The sequence below is a fragment of the Pangasianodon hypophthalmus genome, chromosome 24 (genome assembly GCF_027358585.1).
Source record: "Pangasianodon hypophthalmus isolate fPanHyp1 chromosome 24, fPanHyp1.pri, whole genome shotgun sequence".
Classification (NCBI taxonomy): domain Eukaryota; kingdom Metazoa; phylum Chordata; class Actinopteri; order Siluriformes; family Pangasiidae; genus Pangasianodon; species Pangasianodon hypophthalmus.
This window is the reverse complement of record NC_069733.1, coordinates 17,953,632-17,979,093: the sequence shown is the minus strand read 5'-3', so window position 1 is coordinate 17,979,093 and position 25,462 is coordinate 17,953,632. Positions and strand designations below refer to the sequence as shown.

General features: G+C 40.1%; 1 protein-coding gene across 7 annotated transcripts in view; it reads right to left on the bottom strand.

Moving 5' to 3' along the window:
• Window positions 1–7,508: 7,508 nt before the first annotated feature.
• Window positions 7,509–25,462, bottom strand: part of tet3 (tet methylcytosine dioxygenase 3) — a 52,983-nt gene continuing 35,029 nt past the window's right edge. For all 7 annotated transcript variants that reach the window (XM_053228810.1, XM_026931142.3, XM_053228813.1 and 4 more), the window contains 9 exons: window positions 20,996–23,885; window positions 19,426–19,516; window positions 17,226–17,319; window positions 15,071–15,279; window positions 14,328–14,478; window positions 13,954–14,043; window positions 13,422–13,559; window positions 12,624–12,951; window positions 7,509–12,375 (listed from right to left, as the gene is read on the bottom strand). In XM_053228810.1, coding sequence (XP_053084785.1) covers window positions 10,676–12,375; window positions 12,624–12,951; window positions 13,422–13,559; window positions 13,954–14,043; window positions 14,328–14,478; window positions 15,071–15,279; window positions 17,226–17,319; window positions 19,426–19,516; window positions 20,996–23,885 — 5,691 coding nt within the window. In that variant the 3' untranslated portion in view covers window positions 7,509–10,675. The remainder of the gene's footprint in view (window positions 12,376–12,623; window positions 12,952–13,421; window positions 13,560–13,953; window positions 14,044–14,327; window positions 14,479–15,070; window positions 15,280–17,225; window positions 17,320–19,425; window positions 19,517–20,995; window positions 23,886–25,462) is intronic.

The window sequence follows — 25,462 nt, the reverse complement described above, 5'->3', positions numbered from 1 at the left end:
CAGGGATGTACGTCATGTGCAGATAATGCCTCTTGAGCTCGAAGTTGCCATTTGCCATGGGTACAAGTCCATTGTCCTGCTAGACCACATATCAGTCGTAGTGGCATAGTCCTGTAGACCTCTTAACTCAGTTTGAACTTCCTTCTTGAACTGTTGCATACAGTATCACAACTTGGCTGAAATAAGTTTGCAAGGGTATCTGATATCTCTTGTCAAGCAAGCGTATCAGGTTTTGAAATCCGGTCTTTGACACGGTGTAAATCTTGTGCTACAAACTTTGTGATGATACCCATTATTTCTTTGTGTCTGCGTCAGCTCCTCTCATATGGTGTGACACTTCAACACCTGAGTGATTACAGGTTGCTTAACAGCTTGAGGCTGGGCTCCAGAATTCCAGTTAGCTAGACATTCATCATGTTGCGATTTGTGGTACTGTCAGAGATGCTGGTATAAGTTTGTGGTGTTACCATGAGAGATTTGCACTGTTTCTTGGTACGTTTTGCAAACCACCTGCTGTTGAAGGGTGTCTGTCTTCCAGAAGTTAAAATATTTCCAGACATTTAATGTACAATTTTGTTTGTAAGGTCGGCTTCATTTGTTTTGTTAGATTTGCATTCGCTTGTCAGACCAGGCTCACTACTGTTAGTCTCAGCCATCTTTGCTTTTTAGCGCTTCTTCCTTCACATGACTGCAGCAACTCATCCTCTCACGTCAGCTAGGCTACATATCACGTTTGTGGAATCAAGCTAGACTTTATATTGCCAGTCTAGTTTTGTGTTTTGTTGTTTAAGGGGTTGCATGCAAATCGGGTGAATCGCACTTAATGTGGTGGTTGATTTAAAAATTGATTAATTGTTGAGCCTTACTCCTTTCATACTTTTTATAGAAAGTTAATGTGCAACTTCTGACTCGAGAAGCTGTGGTATAAACTGTAATAAAACATAAACTTTTGACTTGAAGCCTTGAAGACTTTTGACTGGCAGTGAATTAATCACTTGAACTGAGGCAAAGGGACCTTAGCATTCTAATGTGGAGTATGTGGAGTATCTCCCATCTTATGAAGTAATCAATGTAGTGAAAGTCTATTTCTGTTAAGGTTTATTTTCATATATATATATATATATATATATATATATATATATATATATATATATATATATATATGTGTGCAGTATTGTTGAAATGTCTTGGGCACATGCAAAGAAATGCTGTAGAGCAAAGATCCCTTCAAAAATAATGAAATTAAATATTTCTATATTAAAAAAAATACTGCAAGGATTAAACTAAACTAAAAGTCAATATTTGGTTTGACAGCCGTGCTTTTTAAATATGCATCAGTCTCAGGTACAGTTCATACTGTTTTTTAAGGAAATTGGCTGATGGTTTTTTCTAAGCATCAACTCTGACAGCCTTCATTATATTTTTTTGTTTGAAAATTGGTGTTTTATGTAATATGTTACTTTCTTTAATGACATGCAAACATTTTTCTGTAACATTAAATGTTTTGGAAATGTAACGTTTGGAAATCATTGTATTTTTCTTATTGACTCAATAATCCAGAAGTTTTAAGACAGTTTTAAGAAACATTAAGACTAAAACTTTTTGCACATTTATTACAAGTTAAAAAATAACACTTATTTTGGCTAGAGTGCTAACACAGCACAAATCAGGGGTGTTTGAGAGGCAGAAGAACAAATTATAGATTGTATAACAGTTCAAGTTCCTAAAAATACACATTGGCGGCAACCAAACATGATAGATTTGTTATCTACAAAATTAGTGGATTATCCAACTAGGTCAGTCTATAATACTAGATAGTTTCAGAGCACCATAAGGTGGTCATTACTGTTTAGATGTACTAATTGGTGCACATTGTGCAGTTTAGGACAACTGAATTCTCCCTGAATGTATGCACTTGCAATTGTGAGTTTAATCTGTGCTTGTGGAAAATGACTGAGTACATCCCATGTCATGTCACGTTCTTCCACAAGTAGATCACAAAAGCACTTTTCAACCAAATAGAACTAATAACTCTCTCTCTCTCTCTCTCTCTCTCTCTATATATATATATATATATATATATATATATATATATATAGCCCCTGGCAAAAATTATGGAATCACCAATCTTGGAGGATGTTCATTCAGTTGTTTATATTCTGTAGAAAAAAGGCAGGTCACAGACATGATACAAAACTAAAGTCATTTCAAATGTCAACTTTCTGGCTTTAAGAAACACTAAAAGAAATCAAGAAAACAAATGTGGTAGTCAGTAACAGTTACTTTTTTTTTAGACCAAGCAGAGGAAAAAAAATATGGAATCACTCAATTCCAAGGAAAAAATTATGGAATCACCCTGTCAATTTCCTTTCCAACCTGCATCAGATTAGATCTGCTTGTTAATCTGCAGTTAAAAAGGAGTGATCACACCTTGGAGAGCTGTTGCGCCAAGTGGATTGACATGAATCATGGCTCCAACACGAGAGATGTCAATTGAAACAAAGGAGAAAATTATCAAACTCCTTAAAGAGGGTAAATCATCACGCAGTGTTTCAAAAGATGTTGGTTGTTCACAGTCAGCTGTGTCTAAAATCTGGACCAAGTACAAGCAACATGGGAAGGTTGTTAAAGGCAAGCGTACTGGTAGACCAAGGAAGACATCAAAGCGTCAAGACAGAAAACTTAAGGCAATATGTCTTGAAAACAGAAAATGCACAACAAAACAAATGAGGAACAAATGGGAGGAAACTGGAGTCAACGTCTGTGACCAAACTGTGAGAAATCGCCTAAAGGAAATGGGATTTACATACAGAAAAGCTAAACGAAAACCATCATTAACACCTAAACAGGAAAAAACAAGGTTACAGTGGGCTAAGGAAAAGCAATCTTGGACTGTGGATGACTGGATGAAAGTCATTTTCAGTGATGAATCACGTATCTGCATTGGGCAAGGTGATGATGCTGGAACTTTTGTTTGGTGCCGTTCCAATGAGATTTATGAAGACAACTGCCTGAAGAAAACATGCAAATTTCCACAGTCATTGATGATATGGGGTTGCATGTCAGGTAAAGGCATTGGGGAGATGGCTGTCATTACATCTTCAATAAATGCACAAGTTTACATTGACATTTTGGACACTTTTCTTATCCCATCAATTGAAAGGATGTTTGCGGATGATGATATCATTTTTCAAGATGATAAAGCATCTTGTCATAGAGCAAAAACTGTGAAAACATTCCTTGAAGAAAGACACATAAGGTCAATGTCATGGCCTGCAAATAGTCCGGATCTTAATCCGATTGAAAATCTGTGGTGGAAGTTGAAGAAAATGGTCCATGACAAGGCGCCAACCTGCAAAACTGATCTGGCAACTGCAACCAGAGAAAGTTGGAGCCAGATTGATGAAGAGTACTGTTTGTCACTCATTAAGTCCATGCCTCAGAGACTGCAAGCTGTTATAAAAGCCAGAGGTGGTGCAACAAAGTACTAGTGGTGTGTTGAAGTGTTCTTTTGTTTTTGTTTTTCATGATTCCATAATTTTTTCCTTGGAATTGAGTGATTCCATATTTTTTTTCCCTCTGCTTGGTCTAAAAAGTAACTGTTACTGACTGTTAAAATTGTTAAAATATAAAATCACACATACACACACACTACTGCTATAGCACTAACTACATTATCGAGTCAGTGCAAAAGCATTTTATCTTTCCAAACTTTAGTTTTTTAGCACAAAATTAAATGTTTGTATGCCAGTAAAGAAAACAGCAGATTCCATAAGAGACACTTTTCAGATAAAAACATAATGAAGGCTGCTGGGTTTCGCTGCAGAAATAAGAAGCGAGTCGACAGTCAAAGTCTCCAGAAGAACTGTGGCTGCTTCTGCAAGATGCTCAGTAACACTTCCAGCTCATTTCCTTATAAAACTGCACAAATTGTACCAAATGTACTATTCTTTTAATTATTATTAAAGGAAAGGGTTGTCCTGCTAAGTATTGACTGTTCCATTTAATACTGTTTACTGTTCTTTATACTAATTTTTAATGTAGGGCATCTTTGCTCTATAGCATTTCTTTGCAAGTGCCTAAGACTTTTGCACAGTACTGTGTAGATCTGATCAGAGTCTTATGGGAAAGCACGAATTTGGGATTTCCATTTTCCAGTGATTGAAAATTCTAAGAGGGTCTTGCAAATTATATAGTTATTTACATAGATTATGTATTATGTACATAGTCCTTGCATGACTCTGGTCAGCAGTCTGTATGGGCAGTGGTGGCTCAGTAGTTGAAGGCGCTGGGTTATTGATCAGAAGTTCAGGGGCTCAAGCCCCAGTTCTGCTGCTGTTGGACTCTTGAACAAGGTCCTTAATAACCCTAATGGGACCAGAGGCCCTATCATGACCTCTAAGAAGTTGGGATAAGCAAAGATAGAGTTTCATGTGTACTGTAATGTATAGGTCAGACACAAAGGCTTCTTCTGGGCGGTCGCATGTACCTGCAAAACTCACCTGTATGTAAAAACAGACTCCATTGTGAACTACTGTTTTAGTGTTTGTCACATAAATGGCTTGTGATGGGATAAAAATCAGTCTGTAACTATTCTTACATTTCCTTGCACACTCAAAGTAATGGCTCTGTCGCCATCACATGGGTACCCAGGGTAGTGCACCTAAACCTGTAGCACCTGCTTAGTTATCTTAGCTCTTATATAACTGTGGAAAGTAATACTAGGGACAATAAATTAAACATTAACTTACTACTAGGGACAATAAATTAAACATTGTTTAATTTATTTTAAGAGTTTAAATTTAAAAAAAGTGACAAGTACCACCTGGGGACATGGAGAGAAGACAAAGTGGCAAAAAATAAAGTAAAACAAAATTTAAAAAAGTATATTTGTTATACTGTATACGCATACATATAAATGTACATTAATATAGTAAACGTAGAGCTGCAACTTCTGAAAGGGTGGTTTTACATTTAATGAAAATGCAACACATACAAGCAATTTGCAAAAGCAATCAATTTGTAATTGTTAAACAATTGTTAACTATGCACACTTAAAAAAAAAAAAAAAAAAAAAAAAAAAGTGAAAGTGTAGATAAAATGTTTTATTCAACTAAAAGTATTCAACCAAAATTGTGTGTTCAGGTGAAAGTTAAAAAAAAAAAATAAAAGCTCCTTTTTAAGCGTAATCAAGTAAATGCTTTAACTGATGGGAAAAATGTTAGTCATATTTTAGTACGAAAAGTAACTTTTACTGTGTGTCTAAAACTGTTAGATGATGATTTTGCCTGAAAGTATCATTCAGTCTCTGTAGTTTTGCAATATTTACTATTAGCAACAATTTGACATGCTGCCTAGCCACTTATGGTAGCTAGTGAAAGCTAGTCCAACCTGGCATTAACAAAGCCAGTTCATCTAAATTGTTGCCAGTTGATGTTAGCCAACTAGCAAAATTTTTCAACCTGAGTTCATGCACTCTAGGGAAGGAACAGGGACACCTCATTCTATAAGAGTCTTTACACACAGATAGTTATAGCACTAACTACATTTTGTAGCATCAGAAGGTCATAGCTGATGAGTTTGCACAATTCTTGATATTTTTTTTCTACATTGATAAACTTGATTGGATGCTTTAAATAATTAGATGTTAAACTGAACCCATTCAGTTCACACCATACAGTCACTGGCTGGATAAGACAAGAAAAGATTTGTAACAAGGTCTAAATACAAATGTCAGGAGTAGCAAGTAAGTCTTTTTTTTTTTTTTTTGAAAATGTAATTAGTATTAGGGTATAAGGGTATAAGTATTCAATTTCAATACTATAGCAAAACAAAAAAAAAAAATTTAAGTATAGTAACGAAGTACAATTACTCAAGTATTGTCCACCTCAGATTATTACACATTTTCTTGTATGAAATACTCCAGTTTTGTTGGATTTAAACTGGCAAAAGTTATTACAGATGACCACTTGGGGGCATCAGCTCTTTGTTTGTGTGCATCAGTATCATGATGGTGGCAAAAACACGGCATAACTTGACAGTCAGTACTGTGAATCTAAAATCTTCAGCTATAGTTAGTACGTGCACCAAAGTACAAGAAGTAATACTTCACGCTGATTGGGTGTGGCTAGTTTTTTAACTGGTTAGGCATACAGAAGAAAAGAATAGTCTTTTTTTTTTTTTTTTTTTTTAAATGTTGGGGGGAACAAAATCAGTCTTATGCCCTGATCAGCTGAAGATTTTCCTTTACATTTTAATGACTGTCTAAACTGACCTACAATTGAGACAAGATACAGCTGAACAGTTGAGGGTAAAAGGTCTTTCACAAGTATCCAAAATGGTAGCTTGGCAGTGCTGCGATTTGAACTCAGAAGTACAGTTAAAAAGTAAAATTTTTTCATAAAACCAAATGATCAGTTGGACCAAGTTAGTCCAAAGCACTTTGTCTCTGCCATTGAGTATATTTTCAGTTTGTCCGTCCATCTGAGATTCTCATTAGCGAGATATCTCAAGAACGAGTGGTTGAATGTTTGATAAGTGCATAGAAATTGTTCATTGTAAACCAGCAGATAAACTGATTAGATTTTGGAATTGATCCAAACGGGGTCAAGGTCACAGCAAGGTGACTGAAAAACGTTTGCACAATAGTAGCTTCCTTCATGTTTGTAGTATATTTTAAGGGTATTTCTGGCATACAAATTAGGAAGAAGGACTAGACTTGATGGCAGTGTTTGACTTGTTTCATGTTTAAACTCTCATGTGCTTGTCAAAATGATAGTCCTTTTACTGTTGTCATTATGACATTTGTGACAAAATGTGACATTTGTTTATCTTGTCAGAACTAGAACTCCTTTTGAGACAGTTAAGCAAACAAAACTACTGAGTTTCTGTTGGAAGTACACAAGTCCACATTTGCACTAACTATAAAGGTATTCATAAGATAAACCAGTGAAATGAACTGTCCCTGAGGAGATGAAAATGTCATGGATCAAACTGAGATTATTGGCAAAGTACACTACAAAATATTTTTAATGTAATGCTACGTTTTATTGTTCTTTGCATCTTGATCATGTATGTTTGTTGGATTGTATTACTGATTGGATGATGGTGAAAATGTCATTTTGTGCTGCATTATGATTGACTAGTTATGATCACAACTACTAGTAATGACACACCCGGAATTCTACAAATTAACTCTCAACATACGGTTTAGTGTTGACTTTAGGATGGCATTCAGCTGGTATAACTGGTTTTTGAATTGTAGTGTAAAATATCCTTCCTACTATGAGCATATGCACGCAGTGTGATTGATATCATAGCATGTGCTTATATTTCGTATATTTCGTGAGGTCATTTGACATTGGGCATTTGGCACAGGACATACACCAAGTGCATCTGGAGCTGTCAGAGGCGGAACCAGAAGGTATTAGCAACAGCTAGCTCGTGTTATAATTAGTGTTGTCTGTTGTTATAAATTTGCAAACATGAAAGCATGATGGGATTATGAATCAATACGAGAAGGCAAAGGTATTTTTATTTATTTCATTTTTTTTTTTTTAACTTTTAAAGAACATAAAACAGTATCGTGGGTTTTACCACATACACTATGTATTCACATAATACACCAAACAGCTACAAGGAGAGACCAAACAAAAGAGAAACTTTTTTAAAACATACTGCATACTTGACATGAAACAATAGAACCAATAACAATCTTTAACTAATAGGAATGTAGCTGCCAGTTATTTGTTTTTTTTTTTGTTGTTTTTTTGTTTTTTGTCATTATTTAATAAGTAAAACTGGGCATGATCATGATTTTGATGCTGAGTGCTGAGAGATGGGGACAAAAAGCATTTGAGCTTGAGTGTGTTTGTGTGAGACAGTAAGGAAGGAATGCCTGGGAATAATCAAGAGAATGGAAAAAAAGGTTAACAGTCTATTCATCTCCATAGCATACAAGCTTAATTTTTCTACCTGTATATAATATCATTGATTCTAAATATCTGCTTCAAGTACCATTTTCAGTTGTTTGGGATTAGGGTTAGAAAAAAAAATAAAGAGAGAGAGAAAACTGCCAAAACATCTGAGTGCTTCTGAAATCATGATCATAAGCATCTTTCAACATGACTAAGTGAGGAAAATTTGAAAAAGCAGTCAGCACCATAGACGTTTCCTATACACTTAAAACCAAGACAATGGCTCATATAAAGATTTTGAAAATGACATAGCTTTTGCTATGCTCTGCATTTCTACAGTGACCTCTACAGGTAGCACCATGGTTAAAAATTTTACTTCTGTCAAATATGAAATCAAGTGGCTTCAATAAAACACAAACCTGAAACACAATGATCTATAGTTTCGCACCTTAAGGAGAAATTACATTTATGAAAATTGCTAAGGTGTAAAATCACATGTCCTATTGAAAATCTTACAGTGCAAGACACATGCACAGTCTTTCACGTGAACAAGGGCTTTTAAATAGGAAATTCATTCGATTTTTTTTTTTTTTTTTTTTTTTTTTTCCTTTTCTTTTTTTAAGCTCAAACCACATATCTGTGACCAAGGGTGTACAGGATTATAATTGTATCATTTTACATGATAATATCCTGTGAAAACCTCCAATAGTGTGTTGCTGTAGGTTTTGTTCTCAAGTCTGTCTGGGTCATGTGTTGAAAGAGGAAGCTGCTATAGGTGCTTGTTCAGAGGTATCGGTCTAAGTACAGTACTTATTAAAAAGAACAGCAGTATACTAAGTACAGAGGATACACAGCAGGGCCCATAAGTGTCAGAGAATGAGTACTGACCAGGACCAGCTTTCTTCTTCTAGTATTGAGGGCTTAACATGCTGACAACTAAAAATTAAAGGAATCATTCATGATTTATTCCTCACCAGTTAAATAATCTTACCTAAATATTTAATTATTTACATTTCTATCTCTCCCAATAAAATTCCATTAAAAAAAAAAATTAGGATTCAAGTTGTCAATATTCCATTATCATTTTTCCTCCTTAAAATCAAGATTAAAAGTGCTTTTATAAAATCTTTTCTTCTATTTACAATTTGTTTAAAATGAAACAAAACAATTACAGCAAGCACAATAACAATAATCATCATAATCATTATAATGTAATAAATAATAATTAAAAAAAAAAAAAAGTATATAAGTATATGGATGTAGGCCAAAGACCTACGGTCTCTAGAGCCCATGTATTAGTAGCATGTTGTGACTGGGTACAACGTCTCAACATGAGGTAAAGAGCTAGAGGACAGCTTCAAAAGCACCAGACTATCTGTGATCTGTAAGCACCAAGAAGCCTACTGCCTTTTGTAAACCAACTGCAGCCCTTCAGCTCTCCCCACATTTACACATGAACATAAGTGTTGAACAGGAGCACCTAAATTCCAGGTCTTATGGGGAGATCAGCTGTCAGGGCAAAAGCAGACAAAGAGGCATGGAAAGACTAGTGAGTAGCACCAAACCCCTTGAATGGTCTCTCTTTCACTGAAGCTTTAGCCTGTCAGCTAACTACCTCACATTTGGAGGAGAGTTCTACAACTCCAGCAGTTTACAGGTTAAAATAACTAATTTGTGCTGCAGAGCACAGGTCCCACTCTAGGTCATCTTTAGGGCATTGTTAGGGTGGACCAAACTGCAATAGCACCTCAGAGAGAGCATCGACTTACTGCTGTCTCATGGATAGGAACTAGATACTGCACCATGAAGAAATGAGTCAGCACCGTCTGGTTGATGATGAGGATGCCTCAGGCAATGACATCTTATCAGGTCAGCTGGTTGCTTAACTGGACCTTTTCTGCTGTTAAAGAGCACCTTAGTCCAGTGCCGGCTGCCATGATGATGAGGGCAAATGACAGCTAAGACTGAAAAAAAGAAAAAAAAAGCACCATTGGACCAGGAAAAAGCTCAGTATTTGAGTGGCACTAAGTAGAAAGGCCAGCATTGGTGCCACGGCTTCAGTCGCTTGTTTTGGTTGCACACTCTGTGACTGCAGAATGGCCCTAGCCCACTTAGAAACATTGTCCTTCTCCAGTGTGTCTTGCTTAGGTTGTAGACACTTGGCTCGCAGTGATGCGAAGGTGCTGTTTTATGAAGAGGTTGATGGGTAAAAAGGCAAAAAAAAAAAAAAAAAAAAAAAAAAAAAAAGCAAAATTCATTCAACTTGTTCACACATTCATATCGAACAAGAAAGAGTGATGAAGACAAAGTTGTTCCTCATCAAAGGGGGAGGGATCTTAAAACAATCATAATAATGACACTGAGGAAAAACAATACAATTAAAATAAAAAATAGTCATCTTCATAATATAATAACAATACCTGTAATAACATCAACAGTAACAATAGCAATCATATTGATAATAGAAATAATATTAGAATCGTTAAATTCACTTAGGGAGGGTAAACTATGGAATCCCTTCCATTTTGGAGAGAACAAGAGCACCATAGGCAGCATGTTCATTTGGGGGACTCCCAAACTGCCACCAAAACATGAGGTAAAAAAAAAATTTAATAATTAAAAAATGCGTCTCTCTATCCACCATCTCTCTGGTTGGTCTGGTAGGAGATACAGAGTAGGGAGAGATACAGGGCTATAAAGAGAGTGAATTTTTTTTTTTCCATCCTGTACTTCCATTTCCTGTCCCATTCTTACGGAGGTCACATGAAGCAGCTGTAGGGCCCTGTGACCCGAGTGAAGGCGTAGGGTGACACTGTGACCATGGTGGTGGTGTGCTGTGTGGGGGCCAGCCGTGTCACCCCTTCCCGCTTGTCCTTGGTTGGCTCAGAGGTGGAACTCACTACTCCATCAGCCCACTTGCGTTTCTTTGCGTAAGCTTTGATGTCTTCCTGTGAAAGGCCCAGAAGAGCTGCCTCCTGTTGCCTCTGCCTTGCTCTCTCAGCCAGAAGCTTCATTTTGGCTTCCCACAGTGCCAGGCCATGACAGGGCTGATTCAAATTCTTATGCTGGTAGAACACCAGGGAGATGCGGGTTGGATGACTGCGGTCTGGCTTTTTCAAGGGTGTAGTGGCATGTAGCTCCCGTCTGGCACATTCAATGAGAATGGAGCCATGTCCAGGAGCCACGGCTACTCCTCCTATGTTGGGATCCAGGAAGTTGTGCTCACTGTCCGACCACACCTCCTCCTCTTCGGGCTCTCGTTCACTTTCCACCTCACTATCCCAGCATGCCTGTCCGTTCATCTTTTGCAGTGCGTCTGGAAACAGACGACCTTCTGGAGCAGGGGATGGATTGCTTCCTGCTGCAGAGGCACCTCCAGATTTCCATGCCTTCTCCTGGAGGCCCAGGGGAGTGGAGCCTCGGATCTCTGCTGCCTCAGCCAGCATCTTGTCTGGGAAAGCCCCAACAGGAGTTCCCTGTCTAAGTCCTCCATGACCATAACCCAAGGACCCTGGCTGACCCCAAGCCCTGGGCTGTGGACTGGGGGCAGGGCTGCCCCAGTGTTGTGGGGTAGCTGAGTGAGGGGAAGGAGCTGGAGATGGGACTGTCTTTAGGGCTGGAGAGGGATCAGGGGAGGCTACAGGAGTACCAGGGTAGGAGCGCCATTGCTGCTGCTGTTGGGCATATTTAGAATGCTGAAGTTGGCTATGGTGCTGCTGGTGGAGCCGCTGCTTTTCTGGAGTGAAGGGTGAATGAGCTTGACCTGGTCTGAGATTTCCATCCCAGCCCTTGGATGCTAAGCTGCCATTGGGTGTGTGCCCCAGCCAGGTGACGGGTTGTGGGGTGACACTGGGAGTGATGGGGCAACTTCGTACTTGCCCATCAGTTCTGTCGTATAGAGGTACTTCCATGGGCTCCTGCTTGATGATTGGTGTGACACGGTGCATCTGATCTGGAGGTGCAGATGAAATACGTTTAGGTGGTGCTGGAGCCTCAGAAAGCTCAGACTGGTGTAGGTAGCTGTGGTTGGCCATGTTAACCCCTTGTTGGCAGTGGTGATCAGCATGGTTTGGTACCAGTCTGGCCTGAAGACTCTGGATACTGGGTTTCTGTTCTTCTCCAGCAGCTTTTGGACAGGTCCCATTATGACCCACATAACCCAAGACTTCAGGGGGCAAAAGTCCTTTCGGAGCATAGTTGTAGTAGTTGTAGGGCATCCCTTGGCGGTTCGGATGGAAGCCATTGATGGGGCTATGTGTAGAAGACTGGCTGTTGGAAGGCAGACTACCTCTTGCATAGGGACCAGGAAAGGAAGAGTAGGCACCATTCATACTGTAGGTATCAGGACACATTTTGGCATTCCCAAGGGATGGGTAGCCATCCAAAGCTCCATTGACAGCCTGAAAGTGGTCAGCTGATTCTTTTTTGATGGTGGGCTTCACCTCTTGTTTTGGAATTGCTGAAAGTAGATAAAAAAAAATTCTGAGCATAAAAATTACATTATGATGAGATTCTATATACCAATTTTGTTAAAACAGATACAGGAAACTAAATTTCAAATTTGGGCACACAGTGTTGTGAGTACATAGACTTTTGCGTATAAAGTACAGTGTTAACCATTTTACACTGGTAAATGGATAACTATGCATCATAGGAAGTGTTGAACATCCAGCCGATTATGTATCTGCATGTGCGACAGAGTCTCACCTTTATTGCCTTGCAGAGAATCATCTTTCTTAATCGTCTTTTCGGGTGTTTCCGACAGCTGCTGTTTCTTATTCTTTTTCTCAGATGCAGCTTTCTTGGCCTCTAGCCGCCGCTGCCGGCAGGACTTGGCAGGCTCTGGAAGCTTCCGGACCTCCCGGCGGAACTTGGTAAGCACCTGGATTGCGCCAGTCTGGATCTTCAGGCGCTGGTTCTCTTCACTGCCAAACTCATCAGTCAAAGACATCTTATAAAGTGGAAGCACATGAAGCTGTTCATCATCTGGGATTACACCCAATTCCCGATTGTCCTCTTTCGTAAGAGTGCAAACCTGAAAACAAGAAATTAGTTTATCAACAACAATTCTAGTCAATAACAGTTAGCGTTTTAGGCTTTTAATATTGTATTATGTATACATAATTGAGGACCTCCTCACTTTATTGTCAGTACTTCACACCTTGAGCTTGGCAAGATTTTCCCAAGAAATCTTACTATAGAATTGAATGTAGAATTATTGAATATGGTGAATCTTTTACTAGGTCTTACCTAACATACAGTATGTTAATCAAACATGAATATTGGTCTGAACCCCAGACTTGTTTTTAATAAGTATTTTATTTACTAACAGAACACCAGAGTACATCAGCTCTTATGCATCATCCGAAAATTGAGGTTAAACGCTCACAAAAAATGTAACCTTACAGAAACTCATAGGATAGACATCATGTCAGCTCTTACAATACACATCCAAAGTCCACACACACACACACACACACACACACACACACACACGCCCCATACCACAGTGCAGCCGTTATAGAGGTTATGTTGGTCTTTGTGAGCATGGGCACAGAAGTCCATGCATGCAGTGATGCCAGAAAAGGGCCGTCCTTCTTTGAGCCCCAGCCGACAGTCCAGTGCCACTTTCTCAGTTGCACACTGCAGGAAAAAAGAACAGAATATATAATTGCTTAAAAACAGACCAGCACACGCTTTCTATTCGCCCTTATCTTTCTGTGTTAAGTGTGTTTTTAACCTCTATCTCTGTGCTCAATTTCCCTTTTAAAATAGCAGTGTCATGTTTGATCACTTGCAAGAAGCAGTGCCTATGATATGGTGGTTCAGCTTTTAATGGTAGTGCATATCTGAATCTACACTGCATGTTCAGTCTACTTATGCACAACATTTGTGGCAGTTCTGTAGTCTTCTTGTGCTCAGGACAACAAAACTGGTATGCGTATACTCTACACCTATTCTTGGTTAAGTTAGACAAAAGGGGGCCCTGATCCTGGGACGATTATTATTTCTGAGAGAAACCTGTGGCAGCTCTTACCTGGTTTTGGTATGCCTGAGGGGCCAGCTGCTTATATACAGGTGCCACCTTAGTGGCCAAATCCTGGAAGTTATCCCTGAGAAGTTCCTCCTGTGGAGTGAGAATGCCATAACATTTGTTTCCAGATGCATCACTGTACAGTCGGTATTATTTAGTGTTTCGGTATTGTTTATTATTTAGCAATAAAACATTAAACATCTCTGGTTGACTGTATGATGGTAGCTGTTGGCGTTTACAATCAATTTGCATTGAAATACAAGCGATACAACTTGTTGCAATTCACTTCTGTCCATTATGAGTGCTGTCACATGATCATAGTAATAAGCCTCATGTGACCATACATAATGGAAAAAAAAACTTTCTAAGTCACTAACCTCTTTGGGGTGTTCTCCCTGCAGTCTGAATTTGCGGGGGGTCTTGCTGCGGGCATATTTACACCCATTAAAGTACATGCTCCAAGAACACCCGAAAGAGAATGAAGCACCACAGGTCTCGGGGTCTTTTCCCTGGCACGCACAAGTACGGCTGCACAAAACAAAGCTGCATTTCAGAACACAATCCCTGGACCAAAGAAAAAGTGATGGAGGCCACAGAACAGCAGTTTAAAGCTGTTCTTTATATACAGCTGATTCAGTTTATAATCCGGGTTTAACGGTAGGGTGAAGGCTTAGACCATTATACCATTGTGCCACAGTGAACTTTGAAAAAGAACAACCAGTGGGCTGAAATGATCAGTTCATACAACATACAAAAACTCATTCATTATTGCCAAACTGAAATATGGCCTGACAAAACAAACGAAAGCTGAAATAACACAAACTCTTTACAAATATATAAATTTATAAATGATAGAACAGTACACACTGTAACTCAAAATGTCCTCTTTTTTTGTTTTCCCTAGAGATGGTAGATCAAACTGGGGACCCTGCAGCTAAGAGGCAGCAAAGTGCTACCTGCTGCACCAGGGTCATAAATATACATAATAGATGTTTAAAGTGCATTTTGTCAGTGAGTATAAGAAATTCAATTTACGGCAAAGAGTATCTATATCTAGCAAATTTCATTCTAGTGGAAGAAATGTGCAGGTGAAAGAGGCACAACATTTTTCCTCACTCACTCATCATTGAGGCCACAACGGCGGCTGGTGGGATTGCCGTATTTAGTGAGTGTCTCTGTGATCTCTTGATAAAGTTTATCACCAAGAGCCCTTGGGATGCCCTCCCATGCCAGGATGACGACGATGATGACGGCGTTGGCACAGTGGTGCCCAGCCCGGTGCCGCACCAGGCACAACAACTTCTCTTCCTCGCTGCTACGTCGAATCACCTGCAGGGGGCAGACAGAGCGTGACCAAAGAGACAAATTATAACTAGACTCAGTCATTACAGGAATATTGTTCCACTGTTTAAATCCACACCAGTTTTTTAACACTTCCATAAATCACAGAATGATGGATGCTTCGGAAATATTCTAAAATTTAGGTGCTACATTTTGCACCCACATTGTTTCTTCACTGGGAACCTGTTAGAAGTTAAAAGAAACTAAAGTGCACAAGCTCTCATGATTAAAATTGTCCATTATGACTGCTAAAGCCAGTTTAAAGCCGTGCACATTATTTTGCATGTTCCTCAATATAATGACTAGTTTACTATAAGTAAGGAATGAAACACTTTGGAGCTGTCATATTACTAAGAAACCTCAAGGTAAAATGCCCTCCATCCTGAAGACTTTCCTGTGTCTGAAAATTTAGTTAGACCCGACTGTTACAAAGCACTGACACTGGAGAGTCTTTCCGACAATACTAAATAAACATCATAGTAAACTTAACCATAACAACTTTTACACATTTTTTCAAATCCACCAGGACTTCCCTGTGAAAGAACCAATAAAGCATTATTATATGAGCATGTTAAATATTATTTGCCTGCAATATGATAAAACCATGTGATCGTATTGCAGCTTGTCAGGCGGGATTTATATGAAAGGAAGTCTGCTACAAGCTTACACATACCGTGTTCATTTAACTATCCAGAGGCATTTTTATTGCAGACACCTCCCTGAGAAATTAACAGTGTGAACAGAAGCATTTGGATCTATTTCCGCTGCTTTCATCTATCATACCCCAAATACAATTTACACTTACAGTATATGTATAGAAATACACTATATGGCCAAAAGTATGGACACATGACAATCACACCCATATGCTGGCCTTCCTAAAACTGGTTCCACAAAGCTTGAAGCACACACTGAATGTCTAAGAATGTTTTTGTATTCTGTAGCATTAAGATTTCCCCTATACTGGAACTAAGGGGCCTGTTCCAGCATGACAATGCCCCTGTGCACAAAGGGAGGTTCATAAAGACATGGTTGGTGGCCAAGGTTGGTGTGGAACAATTTAAGTGGCCTGCATAGATCCCTGACCTCAACCCCACTGAACACCATTGAGATGAACTGGAATGCTGACTGAAGGCCAGGCCATCTCATCTGCCATTACTGCCTGACCTCACTAATGGTATTGTGGCTGAATGAGCACAAATCCCCACAGTTATGTTCCAAAATTTAATGGAAAGCCTTCCCAGAAAGATGGAGGTTATTATAACAGCAAAGGGGGACTAAATCACACATGTGGGTGTGATTGGTCAGGTGTCCACATACTTTTGGCAAGATATTGTATGCACCTGGCAGCTACAATAAAAAAAGTCTCCACGTACAACCATATATGACTCACCTATGAATGAACACAACTTAATGCAAATACTAATATGGAAATAGACACTAGCAAAGGCTGAACAAGGAATTACCTTTCCACAACTATTCCAGAAGGGTTTTTTTTTTTCCTGTTTTCTATATTAATACTTTTTTCATTTTTTGTAAACACATAACAGTGTTATCAAAGTTTTAATGAAATATGTTAAAACGGTTGATTATATGTTTTTGTATATATCACTTATACCTAGCAGAGGAATATCTGTGGGTGAAATGTTGCTATAAGAATTATTTAACATCTGCACCTCTGAGCCATAAACCCATTAGCATAGGGAGAGTGTGAGCTGCCTGTGTGTCCCTGCTAAGACACAGTGCAATCCCCTGCTGCTTTATAGCCTTTGGCTAATGAGAACAGGTTGCCTCTCAGTGAATTGTCCATTGCTATTTCTGACTGATGAATGGTTAACCTGTATGATTCCAATAATCCTTAAAGATCAGCCGTTTATGGTTATATCAATTAGGCACTGGCGTGCCAGTACTTGTGTGCAACATTTCAGACTCACCCATTTTGCAATAGGACATCCCTGGGAGCTCTTGCCTTCTCTTCCTGTGAACACCACCTTCTCTATACGGATAGCCTCACCCTTCTGTCCATACCTGCAGTGGCAAACACAAAGAAACAGGTTTACTTTCATTTGCACCAGGGCTATATTGTAGTTTCTGTAGAATGGGATGTTGATCATGAACTGAAGGAGATAGCAGTTATAAATGATGGCATCACTTTAGATAATTAAGCAAGTCATATTGATGGTGACAAAAAATTCAGCATTTGGACTGCCAAATTGCTCAGCAGTTTCCCTCCAAATGGAGCTCTTTACCATTTTTTGTAGCTTTTGTGTAAACGCTCAGTTCTGTATTGAAAATGACACCACTGCAGAATAACCTGCCTTGGTGTCCAAGTTATTTAGAATCTCTTTATGAATTGTTTTGTCTGTAACATGCCTTGAATGCAAAGGCCTTAACTCTTGATGCAAAACTAGACTGTATGAAAATCTTTTGAACTACAGCTACACATAGAAGTACACAGGAAAAAACAAAGTTGTTTTTCTGAGCTCTCTGGTCCCAAGCACTCTTCACAAGATCTTGCTAGTATTTACTTTAGCATAAAAACACTAGAACTGCATTAGATAGCTGAGAATTCTCCATGTGTGTGTGTGTGCACAAGACTGTATGTGATCCTAATTTTGTGAAAACAAGAGCGTATACATACTTGAGTGTGTTACACATGTATGTATCTATGTATCTATATATTAACAGGAGACAATAAGGGCATGCATTGATGGCACTATACTAAATGTGGAGTCCTTGCAAGGCACCCCTACCCCCGCCACCCAACATGGTCTTTTTTCTTTTTTTAAAGTTGGAGCATAATGACAGCATCAGTGAGGTTTAACACACACACCCACCATGCATTCATCAACAATCACACACTTCAGCAAAGAAGGGGTGGGGTGGCCCTAGCTGGGTCAGATGTCATGTCAGGATCAGCTTAGGGTCCAAAGTTTTGAGTTCTTAGGTCAGCCTCGAAAGCACAAACGGATGCAACCCCCACTCCCAGCTTCTTTTCCACTTATACCTTTGGCCTTTTGGGGTAGTGTTACTCAGCTCTGTATTAAGATTATTGAAATACACCCACAATGTGGACACTCACACACTCTTCTGTATTGTTTTACTAAATAAATATCATCATTCCTCTCTCTCTCTCTCTCTCTCTCTCTCTCTCATCTGGATCTGCTGACGGTGATTATTTACTCCCATTGCATTATGGGTCAGGGATTCCCTAGGGATGGGATCACAGAGAAGCTGCAGAAGGGAGGAGGGGAGGGCAACAGAGAGCGGGAGGAGGAAGCGAGGACAAGAAATGAAGCAGAGCAAATAGAAATTGAGAGGAGAGATTTTTATCCACAGCTGTGCAAGAGTCTCGTGCCAGGATCTTCAAGCTACAGCTCTCTTATAATGCTCAGTGCAAAAACAGACACAAGGGGAACTACTAAAGCAAATTATACACAGCCAGGAACAGTTTTTCCCTTGTTTAATGTTCAGCATACAATAGAGTTAACACCTGAGCTTGCAATCATGTCTTTGTCTTCACGTATGCATGATTTCTGAGTTTCTTTTCAGCTATAATGCACTTTTCTATACAGCTTTAATTATTAATGAGGTTTCTGGGTTGGCATTAGGTGTTGCCTCATAAAATTCCAGTGTCTGAAGACAGAAAAAGTTAGTAGGATAGGAACCAAATTATATGAAATTGATTGGATCTCATCTAGTAAGATTCCAGTTAAGAGTTTTGTTGGATCATGTCCATCAATTACAGACACGAATACAATTTAGATCATGCAATAAGTCAGTTAGTAAAAAATGCATTAGCATATGTCAAATGCTGGAATTTAAATTAAAGTGAATTGAAGCATGTCCTACAGGAATTAAATATGTAGGCTATACTCTAGATCAGGTGCTAATTATTCATTAAACTTTTTTATGAAACAAAAAGTAAATCTAGATTAATCTTAATACTAGCATAAGAGTAGAGCTCTTAATATCCTTTCTCAGTATCCATTTCATGGATATGACACTTTATACATAATACATAAACATTAATGCCAGCTGAATCCCTGATATCATGTTCACCCACTGATGAAGACAAAAGGGACACTAGGAAGGGCATATCAGTGTTACTGGGGCTAGACTAGAGTTTCTCACCTGTTCTCCATAAGCTCTCTTATTGAAGCCACAGTTGGCCCTGATCCCAAATGATTGTAGTATGGGCCTTCATCTTTCTCAAGGATGTGCTCTGGGGAAATAATGACAGTTGAAGAGAGACTGAGTGAGAAGGACCAGTAAAAACAAATTACCTTCATGAGGATTTTTTTGGTCTTCATTTACACTTTTACACATATATATACTTTATATCTCTAAATTCAGGCAACTGTATTATAGCAGATGAGAGCAAGAAGATGAGAGTGAAGAACAAACTAGGCGCACCCTAATGTCAGTGTAGCCTTGGGATGGTATTAAAAGACATTTTAATGTGGTGTTTGGCAGTGAGTGCCCAAGGAGTGAGTCATTGTGTGTAAGTGTGTGCATATGAGAGCAAACACTTGTCTGGAGTAGAGGGAATTTAAGGTCACATTCCACTTTGGGTGTTAGTAGTAATAGAGGTGGGGCCAGCTGGAGGAAGTGACATAAAGATGTGTGAGGCATGACAAACCTGTAGGATAGATAGATAGATATGATCCATTATCATATTAGCATGTGTGTATGGACATACTGTATCTGATTACACTGTTTTTTTTCCCCTTGTGCTCTTGGCAGTGGAGTGTGTGTGTGTATATGTGTGTGTGTGTAGTGGTTTTACTAGGGAGATTGGTTGCTGGGTGCCCTTAGTTCCTGGTGACAGTAACAAGCCAACAAGCGTTCAGCTACAGCTGGTCTCACACATTCAAATTTTGTGACAGAATACATACATTTTGAAAACATAGTAAGGTGTCTTTAAAACAAGCAGTTATACAGTCTTTCTTCCCTTAAAACCTACATAGAAGAGAGCATGAGGTAAATGTACATAGGCTATACATTTTTCTTTCTTTCACTGTTCTCTCTGTTTTATTGTCTAACCATTGTACACACAGCATCACATGATATATGAGCACAGTTTCTTTATCTTTCATGTCCACAGCTCCCATAAGGAGCCAGTCAGGCTCTGTCTTTGCTGCTTTGACAGAATGAGAGACAGAATTGCTTGTAGAGCTCAGGACTGTCTGGCCAGCCCTGGTCTAATACGACACAATGGACCCCTTCTGTAAGGGCTATTGTTCCTGGTGCCTACCCCCAAAGAGAGGCATTGCAGCCAGAACATTGAAAGATGAGAGGGGGACCCCAAAGAAGCATGCATTCTCAGACATGGACCAGCACTGCCTGGACAAATGTGCCAAGGCAAAAGTGATGCAGGACCTTGAAAGTGAAAGAATTGTTGGAATCTATCATCATAATCTAAACCTGAATGAACCTACATCCAGAAACCGTGTGTGTGGCAATAACGAGTTCATACTGCTAGGACTTGATAGTAATCATGTTAAAGTGTTTATGATAAAGATGTTTTTAATCTGGAATTCAAGGAACTCTTTTCTAGTATTGTAGTTTCAGCTACAATTGAGCAGATAATCAGGGCCTGCAGAAGTGTAATTAACTGTTTCAGTTGCACTGCAAAATGCGACAGAACTATGTGAAAAAGCTGAGTTAAACCTAGAAACCAGGGATATAGGGATATACTCACCCACACAATCACAGGTGGGGAACTCTGCTTGAGCATCCTTTACAGGTGTGTCCAGAAGGCTCTTGGTTGGGGTATCTAAGTAGCGTAGTGGAGATTCCAGAAAACCTTTTAGTGAAGGGGATGAGGGAAAACTCTCTTTTGTGGGCGTATCTAGAGTCTCCCCTGCAGTGGAGAAATTGCCACTCGTAGAAATCACCGTTACACCACCTGATGATTCAATCTTCATGCGTTTGTTTGGAGGAGAGCAAGTTGTGGTGAAGGGGTTTACAAGGATTTTGTGATGTTGCTGCTGCAGATAAGCTTCTGTTGCCAGAGCCAGTAGCTGATCTGAGGGCTTAACCTCTACTTCACACTCTTCAGCTTCTTGTTTGATGGCAGAAAGCTGGTTGGAGAACACGGATGTCTCCTCATTCTTTCCCTCAGACTGCTTCAAACTGGGTTCAGGCTCGTTTGTTGGGACAGGAAGATTGTTGAGTTTTTCTGTGGATGGCGACTGGGGTCTGGCTTGTCCTGAGTTAGAATTTGGGGGTGACTCAGTTACCACATAAGGAGCAAAGCCCTGCTCTGGAGCGTCTGTGCCAGGGGCAGATGTGTCCCCAAATTCTTCCTCAAACTGACGAATCAGGTCCTCGAATTTTGGATCCAGGGAATTGAGGCCACATAGAGGTGAAGTGGACAGAGATGTGGTTGTCTGACTTGTGGAAGTGGTAACCAGGGTATCCTCAGCTACTGTGGTGGGGTCTGAGCTAGTCAGTCCATCCTGGGCAGGGGGCACAGGGACATTAAGTGGGCTGGAAGCTAGGGGGGTGTTTCCAGATATGGGGGTACTACTGCTGTTCACAATTGATTCCTGAGATTGGGCTGGAGCTGCTTGGCTCACTACCACCTGAGAGGAGTTATATGGGGGTAGACAGGGAGGAAGTGCAGCCTCCATGACAGGTAGAGATGGTGTAAGTTGGGACAGGGATGGTATACTCACTGACATGCTTGATTTCTGTATTGTGATCTGACTCTGTGGGAGAAAGAGAGGCTGAGAAGCCTTTTGCTTGGGCTTTTTAATGATGATCTGTTTAGGTTTAGGAAGAGGTGGGCCCAATGAACCAAGCAGTCCACCCATAGGCTGCTTGAGGAGAGGAGAACTCTGTGTGTTTTTTTTCTTCTTGGGTTCCCTGGGTTCCTGTTTGATGGTTAGAGCACTCTCTGGTATAGACTGTGGCCACCATTTGCGGAGAGTCTGGCATGTCATTGGTGCTCGCATATCGAAAGTTTGAGGACCAGGAAAGAGGTTACGTTTATGATGAAGGTGCTGTTGCAGTGCTGCCTGAGTTGAGTACCTAATAGACTGAGAAATCTGCTGGCCTTGAAACTGCTGCTGACTATTTATCATTCTATACTGGCCCATTGGTGCACCCATCTCACCTGGGTAGTCCCCATTGTTGACCTCCCGTTTGATGTGAGGCATCACTGGGTGGTTGTCCTTCAGATTTTGAGGTGGGGCAGGAAGCTTGAAGGTAGTACTAGTGTACTTTCCACTGCTGTCTCCCAGAAGCTGTTTCAGTTCAGACATTGGGTCACTGCTGCCATGGGATGGGTGTGGAAAACAAGCCTGAGTTTCAAAATTCAACATCCTTGGAATTATAGGAGAGCTTTTCTCACAGCTTGTTCCAGTGCTCTGTTGCCATTGTTGGGGTGATGGACTAGGGGTGGATGGGTGTGAGGTTGAAAAGGGGGAGTTGAAGGAACTGTATTGGGAGGAGTGATGAGCAGGACCCTGTGACTCAGGCCTGTGTTGCTCCCATGAAGCAGAATTCTGTTGAGCGAAGTGCCCAGAGGAGAATGTTTGGGGTATAGTGGAAGCAGACGATGATGGAAGGGGCCTGGGTGATGAAGCACTCAATCGCAGCCCATCTTGGGTTTGAGAGGGGGGCTGAGGTGAAGCATGGTGGTTGAAGTTTTCAAATGTTGACTCGCCCACAGGCCCACCAGTGCCAGATAGTTGGGTCAGTGCCTCAATTGCGATAGCTGTCTGTAGACTGACATTCCTCTCCTTAGCGATGGATAGCACACTGGGAGAACAGGGAATAGGTGGTAGGGGGCCATAAGGTCTTGGGACTGGAGGCTGGTTAACAGGGTTCTGTGACTGTGGTTCTGATCCACAAGAGGTGTTTGCACCATTGGGTTGAGGTTGTGGCTGAGACTGATAGTGTTGTTGCTCTGTCTGAGAAGCACCTGATAATTTGCAAAGACCCTTTGCCTGGCCATTGCCTGCCATTCTGATCTTCTTCTCCAGCCACTCAAGGTAATCAGGACAGTCAGGTCCATCACAATCACAGTTTGGTGGCTTGTGACCACGACGGGCTTGATTTAAAGCCATCTGGAGGGTGTTCAGATCCTCTGAAGTGCAGTACTGATCATCACTACTCCATGTTTTTTGCTTATCTCCATCTCCTCGATTAGCCATTTCCTGGTTGAATTTCTCATACAGCTGTGTATTAGGGTTAGGAGGAGGTTGAGAAACACTGCAAGGGGGTAGGGAACCTGCACTAGCTGAGAAGGCCACCAGAGTTCTAGCATTCTCCATGTCCACACTGTTCCCCAATCGACTTGTGCTCTGGTCACTCCAGCCTGCCTCCTGCTGCTGGGGGGTAGAGGCTCCTTTCGGATTTCCAGGCCCCCATCCCTGTGTCTGGGGAAGACATGTTAATGTCTCCTGGTGCTGGTGGCTAAGCTTTGCCAAAGCTCCCCCTTCAAGGCCATTTGTTTCATCTCCATGCTGACTCAGCCCATTGGACAGCTCCTGGTTCAACACGCCTTTCTCCAGGCATCCATGGTCAATTTCCATCTGGCCACTTCTGCTGGGGCCATCCACTGAACCCACCACTGAAACAGTCTGCAAGAAATATGAAGAGATCAAAACATTAGAGAACTCAAACCTGCTAATTCTTAGTGTGTATACAGTTACGAAATTCAATGCTAATTTGCTAATTCAGTATTCTGAACCTTTGCTCTAAAACCATAAACTTGTACACAATATAATTCAAGTAACTACAACCACCGTCAGGTCTCCAAACTAGTCCTAGAAGGCCAAGCTTGGTGTTTTCTCTAATTTAACATATTGCTAATCTTCACACCTTTCCTGATCTCACACTGGCTCAACAATAATACGCTATAAATCTTGAGTATCTCCTTACACAAACATCCTGATGCCTCTTTGAAAGAAAGAAATCCAAGAATTAAAGCTATCTTACGTTTATAACTGCCATAGTTCACTGTGATATTGTAACAGTATTCACTTCATCTGTGTATCAGATTTTTCTTCTTTTTTCTTTTTTTTAAATCAGCATCATTCATAGTAGTGGGTCAGGGTAAGCCTTTTTTTTAAGATTAGTGCATGTGTACAATACATTATTTCCACTGTAGTGCTTGTTGGCTGTTATATTTGACTTGAAATAATAACGCAAAATGACTCAAAACAGAAAATAGTATTCCCCTTTAGCATTTACATCTCCTGTAATATTTTGTAGTAACGTACACAGGCCAAAACATATCCAACTGAGTTGTGAAGGTGGGGTAGGTGATTGTGAGAAATGTTTTGTTGATTATATGGATACATGTTTTGGGGTTTTTTTTTGGGTTTTTTTTTTTTTTTCAAAAAAGAGGATCTTGTGGCTGTGCTCTGACAGTTTCAAAATGTTTGGTGAGCAGCTTCTCAGCTCACACAACTTGGACCACATTTAATACCATCAACTGTAAGCAAAAAATGTCAATTCTATAAAAAAGAAAAAAAAAAGTTAATATTTCCAAATTCAGTTAAGCATCTTATTCAGTGTCCAAATTATCTATGGTAATCTCACATATATACCTGTTTAACATCTAGACATTTTTCTCATGGAAAATGTTGGTCATCTCTATATAGTAAGTAGAATTCTGTCTTTGGAAATATTCTGCCACAGAACAAGATGAATGAGTTAGAAAATGATTATAATAATGCAGACTCTGCTCACTGTATTGCTATAAAGGAAACTCTTTAATGTGCATTTCTGTTCCCCTTCTATGAATGGTGTCTACTCAGTTTCCCACACGGGCATGTGACCACTTGGTTGCTGCTGTGTATGTGAGTTTGTGTGTGCTTTTTCAGAAGTGTGTGAGAGACAGAAAGCATGGTTTACAGGCCGAAACTCCACTGGTCACGAGTCCCTGGTGCTTCTGAAACAGCCAAACCACACTTCTCTTACGACAGTTTTTCCTCTTTTTAGCAAAGCAATGAAAAGAAACACACCATCAAGTGGTAAGGATAATAAATAGCTACCGTAAATGTACCACTCCTTTCCATTCAGATCCATAAGAACGCACATACACACAACCCCTGCTAATAGTAAAGAATTGTGCTTTGGTGTAGTTCTTCCATTCTGACAGTGTTATGCTGCCAAAACATTAACACGCCCAACCAGAATGGGCTGCCTGACT